At 37.1% G+C, this 10,348-nt stretch overlaps 1 protein-coding gene across 1 annotated transcript in view; it reads left to right on the top strand.

Moving 5' to 3' along the window:
• The window catches only part of FGD6 (FYVE, RhoGEF and PH domain containing 6), a 132,861-nt gene that overhangs the window by 8,254 nt on the left and 114,259 nt on the right, over positions 1-10,348 (top strand). The window contains 1 exon segment of the mRNA XM_015559945.1: positions 1-892. This exon segment is cut by the window's left edge and continues 14 nt beyond it. Coding sequence (XP_015415431.1) covers positions 1-892 — 892 coding nt within the window.

The following is a 10,348-nucleotide window of genomic DNA, read 5'->3' as shown; positions in this document are numbered from 1 at the left end:
AGGCTGCCTCAGAGGAGCTTATGGAGAAAAGTTCATATTCCTCAAATGAAGAAAAAAAGGACCCAGAAAGAAATCACCTTCAACAGTTGTGTGCCCAAAACCATGGTACGTCGTCCTCCTCTGAGATGTCCAAAAGGACTTTAGAAAAGCCAGTGTGGAAATTACCTCATCCTATTTTACCCTTTAAAGGGAACCCAGAATCCTTAAAGTCTATCACCACATCCTCAAATAGTGAGCCTTCAAATGCCCTGACCAAGCCTAGAGCAAAATCACTGTCTGCTGTGGATATGGATAGGTGCACTAAGCCTTGCAAAGATTCTCAAAGGAAACACTCTTTAAAGAAGTTGCTCAACATGAAGCTGTCCATCTGTTTCATGAAGAGTGACTTCCAGAAATTTTGGTCCAAGAGTAGCCAACTTGAAGGCACAATCGCTGGCAGACTCTCGAGTGGGGAGGGAAAAGAGATTGAAAGTGATTGGCATGGCGTATTAGAAGAGAAGAGAAATAAACCCACCAAGTCATATTCTGCAGATAACTACAGTCTGGAATCTCAAAAGAAGAGGAAGAAGTCTCGGGGCCAGAGCAGTGCAACTAATGGACCAAGAGCTGAGTCTTTGGATGACCAAATGCTCTCTAGGGAGGCAACATCTCAGGCGCCTTGTAAATCTGTTACAAGTGACTATGCACCAGATTATGAAAATGTACGCCATTATGAGGAAATACCCGAGTATGAGAACTTTCCACTTGGTATGGCTGTTGGGAAAACTCTAGAGTTGGAAAGGCAGAATTCCAGCAGCATGGAGGACACTGATGCAAATGTGTATGAGATAGAAGACCTGTATGAAGCTTCAGATGGCCAACTGCAACTTGGACCTACACAGCAGCATTCCAGGTAACACTTAGGTCCCAGACAGACACTGTACTTTTATGTGCATCACTGAAATTAATTTTCAAAACCCTGTCAGACAGGTAAAATCTCACACATGGGGGGAAAAAATCACTTGGTGATAACGTGGGTTAGTTAAGTGTATATTAAATTATTTCAAAGAGCAGTCTCCTTTTATCATACAGTCAGATTGGGTATTTGCAATGCAAGTGTAAAGTAGTTACCCTATCTCAGTTGCTTATTCAAAGAATTTGAACCAGTAATAGTATAGGTATGAAAGACCTGGACCAGAGAGGTCCCAGGGCCTCAAAAGCATCAACTTGGAAGTTATAGCTGGAACTTTGGGGAGGAAATTGGCCAATTTAGTGAGTTTTATTTGCCAGGTGTAGGAAATCTGAAGTTATTAAAATTCATGCATTTACCTATGGTGCCCTTGTCAGGTGAAACTTCTACAGTTGCAAAAATTACTACTCTTTGAGGATTATTTATTTTACTTGTTGAAGGCTAATTACTAACTTCAGATGGATATAGGAAAAATGCAGGAAACACTTTTGTATAAGCACATTCTACCCGTGGTATACCCATTCCATTCGTCTTCTTGAAACCATGCCCATCTTTGATGGTCTAGCTCAGCAATGATTGGCTTCAGGAAGCGTGTACAGTTACCTAGTGGGAAATGTTTACTTCCTATTCTGACCTCCCAGTTATCCTCTGCTACCCTTACGGCCTTTCTCTCAATCTGTCTTATGGTATGGTTATTTATTGGTATGTCTGATGTTCTGTATATTTGGTTTTAAGCACCATGAAGAGGTCTTTTTGTCCTGCATGAGGCCAAGAAAGGGGCTTAATAGAGGTCAGTAGATGTTAGGTAGGTACATGAGAGAACGAATGAGAAAGAGGTAAAGGAAGCAACCATTGCAGCTGCTTCCTTTCTCCACTGTCTCAAAGGGAGACTCTGCATTGTATTTAAAGTGTTAGTTTTGTATCTAACCTTTTAGAAGTCTTCACGTTTTTTCTTTGGTCACTAACTTCAAGCCTCTGAATACTCAGGTCTTAAAATGGGACTTTTGTAGAAATATTAACATATGGTAGATAGGGCTAAAAACATGATGATTGGATGAATTGAATAAATAAAATGATCTAATGAAATCTTAGTACACCAAGTAAAATAAATTGTTCTTTTAGATATTCTCCTAGCATTTTTCTTTACTCATAATCCTTTCTGCCCTTCCCCCTTTGATCCATAAAAGATAATTTACCTCGCTTGCCTAACTTTTCTCATAGCTGACTTGATTCTGAATATTAGTATCCAGGCAAAAGCCTCTTCCTTGGTGTAAATATTTCCATGGAGAATTGTAGTTAAGTATCTAACTTAAAAAAACCCCACCACATCTAACTTTTCATGCCTGCTCTTCAGGAACAATTTTGTTGGTACTCTCTTCCTTTTAACATGCTTTGGTGTAGTGTGTGTGTGTGTGTGTGTGTGTGTGTGTGTGTGTGTGTGTAAGTATGTGTGAGTGTGAGAAAGAGGAATGAATTTGGCTTCTTCATGATATACTACTATTCTTAGCTAAAATGAAGTTTTTTCTTGAAATTGGAGATTTGGCTCTTGGTGTACGTTTCCTGTTGGCTCTCATGCTTAAATCCTGAGAGTTTGTCATTTTCTCTAACACAGGCTGTAAATTCTGAAACGTGCTCTTTTTATTTAAAAAAAATTGATTTATTGATTTGAGAGAGAGAGAGTGAAACATTGATTTGTTGTTCCACTTATTCATGCATTCATTGTTTGATACTTGTTATGTGCCCTGACCGGAGATTAAACCCGCAACCTTGGCGTATAGGGATAGCACTGTAACTAACTGAGCTACCCAGCCAGGACCTGGAACTTGTTCTTTGTCTGATATGCTTCTTATCAGGGGCACTGCTGCTTTGCTGGAGGGAACCAGGTTGGAAGGGGTAAATAAATATACACAGCCAGCCAGTTCAGCTGGATGGCATTCATAAAGAGGGTTCTTTTTGGAAGCCATAAGTATGTGGGTGGCTGTGAACAAAATGCAGGCCAGTAAGTAGGGCAGTCTGGTGAAGAGTGGGTGAGCTTTGCTTTTGAATTTAGTTTTCCAGATATTCTTCTTTAGTCCTAAAGCGAGGACCTGTAAATGGGCTTGAGGCCCCTAAAATGTACCAGCTGAATCAAAAGCCTGTAGTCATAGGATGAGATGAACAGCTGGGAGGTTGCACCTTCTAATAATAACATTGAATAGATGCAAAAGCAAAATCCAAGGCTTCATGAGGAGGACACCTGGACACCCTAAAATAAGGTAAATGAGAAGTGAGCTGAGAGGGTCCAAGTTGAAATCTTTTTGGTTGTTTGGCTGTTGAAACTGTAGATCTGTTCCTTAGAGTACTTCTAAATCCAACACCCTAGGGTTCTAAAACGATAAGAAAAAATGCAAATGAACCCTGTTTAAGATTTTTGTGGAGTGAATCAGAAGAGTGTCTAACAGTTTCTCAACCCTCAGGGAAGAGTCTGGATTTCACCTACGAGACTAGTTTATAGAACTCACCGAGTCTACAATATATAACTGGATTCTGGATCAAACAGATATTTGGCAAGCTTGGGAGTAGCTCATATGGTCACCTTCTTTAGAATGTAGATTTCATGAATCCATTTCAAATTTATGACAACATGTTTATAATTTATCAGGAAATAATTATAGGTGGTCCCCAATTCCAAAAGGGTTCTGTTATTTTAAAAGTTCATGATAATTTTAAACTTGCAGTATATTCCCTAAAGAAATAGTTTTGGGAATCGTGGTAAAGTTTAGCCCCCAAATTATATTAACCACTAGTGTTCTGGCCTCCCCCTTTCCCTTCCCAGGTGAGTATTTCCTCTCAGCACTTCTTTGGGCTGAGGCAGGAGAGTTGGCCAGGGTGAGGTTGAGCACCAGGTTATCAAGATGAGCAAATCCACTGGGTCTGAGGCAGCAGAGTTTGTGGAAAGGGTGAGGTGACTAAAGAAGAATGAGGAAATTGGGGGCTGGGCTTGCTGTGAGAAAGACTAAAGCATTGGGAGTGATAAGGAGAAAGGAAGGGCTGGATCATTGCCATTTAGTAAGCAACGGATTTTCCTTCCCTTCTTTTCTTATTATTCTTGTCCCTTCCCCTTTCCCCTCCTCATTCTCCTATGCTAACTGCATGATACTGCTAATTGAGTTTCTGACCCCTAGTCATCAGTGAGTAAAAGAAACTGGGAAGGGCTGGATGAGTGAGGAGTGGCATTGGGAAACCCCTTAGTGGGGAAAGAAGACCAGCCAAATCTGAAGGTGAGGGAGGATGAAAGGGAGTTCCTATGGCTGTAGAAACCGTAGCTTTTACGTCTTCCCAATTAGACCATCATTGGGTCACTGCTCTGGAAGCCACAGGGTTCTCAAGTCGGGTGTGTTTTGGGTACAGTTATAAGCTCTTTTGCCCAGAAAGTTTCAGGCATTATAAATCTAAAACAACTAGCTAGCAACAGTCCTTTTTTTCTTACTGTATACAGGTGATGAGTGCTCCGTTACTCCTTAAGTAATCAAACTATTACTTAAGAAGTTTGATTTTCATAAGGAAGTTCCAAAAACCTGAGCCTTTATTAAAGAGTTATAGACAAATCAACAAAATAATAGTGTCCAAATGTTCGAATTTTCCTCTTGAAATTATAGCAGATTTCTTAATTCTATAACCAATAAAAATTTTCCCTGGAAACATCTCAGGTTTTTCCTCTGTGATTTTAGTTTGTTCTTACTGTAAGCATTTCAGAGAAAATGTATGGGAATTGGGTTTTCCTAGGTAACCTAGTAAGCCCTCAATTTATTTATTCCAAAATACTGACCATACGTCAAGCAGTGTGCATTAAAAGGAGAAAGGGGTGCCTATTCTGGTCAGTGAGGCAGCAGACAATTATAGATAACATGGTTTTATTAATCCAAGCTTTGTCTGAGTTGTACCCCAAGTAGGATAATAAAGATGACTTTACAGAGGTACCCAAGCTTGTAAAATGGACAACACCTGATTTGGCATTTCCAGGTCATTTTGTAACCTTGATAAGAGCAATTTTGTCGGTGCTCTGAGCAAAGAAACCAGATTGCAGACTGAGGAGGACTGAGAAGACAGGAAGTAGAATCAGAAAATGTGAATTGCTGTCCCATGAAACTTTGCCCAGAAGTTTCCATCACTCAAAAGTTTGAATTTATCTTTTGGTTTTCCTCAAGCACCAGAATTCAAAATAAAACAAATGTCAGGGTCATTTGTTTTTAATTAATCAGTAGCCCTCCTCTCTGATGAAGGACAAGTACTAAATTGTTTGTTTGTTTGTTTGTTTTCACCATTTTAAACACAAAACTGTGCTTAAAGAGCTGCCAAAAGGCATTACAAGTTGCCTCAAATCCCATTATAGGATTTATGTTATAAATTATTAGACCTGGTCTAGAAAATATTTCTCTTGGGTTGCATTTACCATCTGGTGGTATTGTTGAATTTTAATAATGATTAAAGTGTATAAATTAATAGCCCTAATGAGCCTGTCCATGTTGTCTTAACACCAATAAGATTATGCATAGAGGGTGGGGTTGGGATTCGTATTTCTTAACAGTAGCACTTTCCTGTGAGCTATTTTCAGCATCAGCTCAGGAAATGTCAAAAATTTGTATGACTTTTTAATTCTATGTTTCTTGTATTGGAATCATAGCCACACAGTTTTAGCAAATATGTTTATGTACTTACCCTACATTTTAAACTGCAACTAGGAGCGTTTGATTTTATTTCTTGGCAATAAAGCTTTTCTTTTTTCCTTTTAAATAAGTATTGGTAAGTAGTTGAATTGCAGTATTTTGTCCAGCTCTATTCCTTTGGTCTAATTTCCTGTCAAAACATGTAAGTGATATTGTATCAGATAGATATGCTTTAATGTGACAGAATGTCACTATTTTTAAAGGTGTATTTTCAGTTAGTAGTGAAAGAAGAAATATCCAACATTGCGATTGTGTGTACACACACACACACACACACAGACATCCTGTCTTGCTTGATAAAATTATACTGTTTTGAGATAGCTGATATTTATTTGCACATTTTCAGGGAAAAGGATGGCATCTTTAGAGATAATTGATTGTTTTTTTTATTGCTGGGCTTTTATTAAATTTTTGAATATTAAAAAGTCTATAAACATTTTATAGTTTAGCCAAGTTTTCATAAAATTTCAACTGTTTACATCAGCGAGACATAAATTGCTTTGCAAAATGAGCTTCTAACCTATTTGTTAGAGAAATATTCCCAGTAGGATCTCTTTGGGAAAAAGCAAATATGGGGAGACCTCATTCTTTTTCTAAGCATTTTTAATTCCTGTAAGAACCTGATAGATAATGATAATCAGAAATCCATCAATCTGTGAGTGTTTTAAACCTATACGTAGGTTGGTTGGAACTCAGAATGCATTTTTGCAGTAGAAATAACTATGAGTAGGAGTTAGGTTCCTAGCCAGCCCACAAGAACATATTTAGCTTCTAATATATGAAAAATACAATGGAAAGTAATGAAAAATGAGACTGTGGCAAGACTGAAACAGAACAATAGAATGAAATAGTTTTTATAAGTCTTAAATGCTGGTGTATTTAAAGAGGAAACATTTAGTGTGTTGAGGAAAATATTAAGGGGGAAGGGAGCAGGATGAAGAAGTATAGAAGATGAACCTTGACTCACCAGTCCTCTAGGTAGTTCCGTGGAATTCCAGATGCAGACTTAAGTTCATATATATGTTCTTGTTTCAGATATCCGAAGTAATGCCTGTACTTGTATATTAGTTTTGTAAGCTCTCTGTGTTCTTGCAGACATTTCCTTTATTTTTTATTTTTTGACAGAGATTTCTTTTACATATATCATCTTTTCCTGGCATTGCATAGACTAATTTGGTATTTAAGGAAAGCCCTTTATTTAAAACAGTAGACATGTTTATATGAGCATATTTATTATGCTATTTTCTTAAAACTATATTAAGAATAAAGAGCAGTTTGACTTGTAGCGCTATGGGTGTGGGAAGCTACAAAAAAGTGCTGACCTTTTTATTAAATACTGAGATTAAAAGTTAAGTTCAAGAATGGAATTGCCTAGTATTCTTCTGGGTGATATGGAAAATGTACTTTGGTGGTTTAGTCTGGGTCTGATAATTATTTGTGTTCATGGATTTCTGGGAGAGCAAAAAAAAAAAGTTTTTGCAAGTAGTTTTGACATCAGACAGAGATAATCTATCATTGGAGTTATAAAAATTGGGTCGGCCAAATAGACTATTAGTGGAATAAAGTATTATGATAGTATTTCCAGGACAAACAGCTGTCTTCTGCAATTGTCTTTCAGATTTTTCAGTCCTTCTTGTTTGCATGTATTATAAATTCATTTTAGTTACATATAAATTGAATTGGAGTAAGGTTGTATTTGGTGTTATCATACCCTTCTATAATAAAGAAATTGAATCACAGTGGTAGTGACTTTAGGAAAAATGGATAAAGATGGAAATGCAACTGGATTAGTTTTTCTGGTCCCTAATGTTCAAGGGTCTGTTTACCAGACTCGCCCATTTATCAAAGTATTTTGGTTTCTGATTCAGGAAAGGTGAGATAATAAACACTGAACAAAGAAAGTCAGTTTTCCCTGAATGTTTGGATAAAAATAAAAAGGAAAACAAACACATTTAGCCGTTTTATGTTTGAAATGGCGTAGTTACTTGTTCTTTTAGCTCCTGTGGATTCTGTTGAAATCTTTGCTTTAGTTAGATCATATATTTTTTTGAAGTCAGTTTCTTGGTAACAGTTGATATACTTTGGCATATGTTAGTATCATTTAAAACATTAGGAATTAAAGAATAAATGTGGTTTTTAATAAATTTAGAATAGCTTTCTTTTTCTTTCTCAGTATGAAAAGCAGTTCTGATTTGAATTATTTGACAACTAATTTCAAGTCCAGGAAGGTAGATATAATATGTAAAGAAGGAATAATTGGTAACTGTTTTTTTTGTGTGTGTGTGTTTATTCCTACCTTTTAGTTGGTCTTTAGCTGTATGGGCAGTCACATGTAAACAGAGATTTCCATTTAAATGAGTAGCTTTTTCACTATTTAATTTTTCTTTCCAGAACTTCACTGTTAGAAACGTGAGACTATAGCTCTCTACCACCCAGTTTGGTTGTGGTACTTAGGAGTGGGCAGGGAGGGATAAATAAAGATATCATTCACGAGTCTAGGTCTGATTTACTAGTATTTGGTAGCAAAAGTAAGGGAACCTTTTGGGTAGTTTGAAACCTTTTGAAATTCAAGTATGTCTTTGAATGGTTTTAGGTTAAATGTAGTCATAGAATCATTAAATTTTAGAACTGAAATTCATTTATTATAAATTTATCCAATCAATCCAGCCTCCTCATTCACTGATGAAACCAAGCCCAGCAGTCCTTGACTTTCCTCACACCACAGTGATGGGAAATTGCAAAACCAAGGCTTCAACCTGGTGCTTCAAAATACCACATTGCCTCTGCTAAGGCTGCTGTGGAAGCATTACAGAGAACGCCAGCAAGATTTAGAAAACTCAAGTGATCTTGAGTTGTCCCAAAAAGGTTCGGTTTGCTGGTACTACTGCCTTTTTTCTTGTTGTAGCAGGTATTGTTATCCCTCTCAGGAAAGAGGGCTGCACATAGCTGTACATGAACATAGGACCACGTGGCTCAATTTGTTAAATGGTGATTTGAGGCAGGCGAGTATTCAAACTAAGCAGAAACTTTTCAGCCAAAAAAATATCTGATCCCACTAATATATGGGGTAGGCGAAAGTAGGTTTACAGTTGTAATACAAGTAAATTATGCTATAATTAATAAATAATAATACAAGAATAAACTGTGTTTTGCATACTCACAACTATAAACCTACTTTTGTCCAACCCTGTATGTTAGCATAACTTGCTTCCCTCCAACTATCTGACTCCCCATCAATCTGTTGTTCCTCCATTTCATCAAAAGTTTATCAGACAATATCAAGGATAAGAAATGCAGTTATGCCCTGACCAGTTTGGCTCAGTGGCTAGAGCATCGGCCTGGGACTGAAGAGTCCCAGGTTCGATTCCAGTCAAGGGCCATGTACCTTGGTTGCGGGCACATCCCCAGTAGGGGGTGTGCAGGAGGCAGCTGATGGATGTTTCTCTCTCATGGATGTTTCTAACTCTCTATCCCTCTCCCTTCCTCTCTGTAAAAAATCAATAAAATATATTAAAAAAAGAAAAGAAATGCTGTTACCGTCACATAGCATGTATCCTAAACTTAATGTTACTGGGTACTATTTACTCAATATTTCTGACATGCCAAACATTAAGCTAGGATCTCGCTTGTGTTATTTTGTCCCTACTATTCTATGAGATGGATATTATCTTCTTTTACAGATAAGGAAACTATGACTTAGTGAAGTTAACTAAGTAGTCCACAGCTAATATGTAGATAAACTGAGTGTGGAACCACGTTTTCTGATCCTGAGACATTGATTTTAAATTAGAACATGTTCATATTGTCCTGGCCTGTAGGGCATTTGTTTTGCCATTTTATTTTTTATGTTTAATATTGGTAGAGGTCTGTGAATCTTCTAGCCAAGAGACAAACTATTACTGACACTAATTTGTTCAAGATCTAGAAGGCAAATGCAGGAGCACCTGCTGCAATATGTATAGACATTAATGAGCATTTTTGAGGCCCCAGATCTTCCATGCAAGAAGAGCTCATTGATTGGAAAACTTTTATGGTTAGGAAATAGATGTTTCAGTGGTTGGAAACTGAACTAATCTGCCATGTTTGCATTTGGTCAGGTTAGTGGTGGCCACTATTCAAAGCAAGTTAAAATGATCCTTTTTGTTTACCAGTTACTTTGTGTGTTAATGACACAGAAAGGATTATGTATGTCTCATATTTCCCCCCTGATTTACATGAGAGTTGCTTTTTTAATCTCATTTATCCTTGTTCCTCATTTCATTGTCTGTCAAATACTTTCTGACCTCTAAAGCACTGTGGTTTAATAGTTAATTATTGTTACTTATGGATCCCCAAAGTAAAAATGTTTGTAAGGCTGAAATATATCTTTTATATCTTAATGAAAATATAGATTTAAATGAATGGTAATGTGTCCCCCGCCCAAAATAGAGGTAGGTGATATATTCTCTGTGGCTGAAAATTAGAAGAGGTAGTATTTCTGGAGCCTTTTTAAAAAATGGATTTTTAAATTGAATTTATCGGGGTAACATTGGTTAATAAAATTATGTTTCAGGTATACAACTCTACAATACATCATCTGTATATTATGTGTTTATCAACACAAGTCAAGTTTCTTTCATCACCATTTATTCCTCCCCTCATCTCCTTCTTTCTGGCAATCACTATGCTGTTGTCTGGAGCCTTTCAATTATGA

This window comes from Myotis davidii, unplaced genomic scaffold, assembly GCF_000327345.1.
Source record: "Myotis davidii unplaced genomic scaffold, ASM32734v1 scaffold13, whole genome shotgun sequence".
Taxonomy (NCBI): domain Eukaryota; kingdom Metazoa; phylum Chordata; class Mammalia; order Chiroptera; family Vespertilionidae; genus Myotis; species Myotis davidii.
The sequence above is the reverse complement of the archived record's forward strand: the minus strand, read 5'-3'. Positions and strand labels throughout refer to the sequence as shown.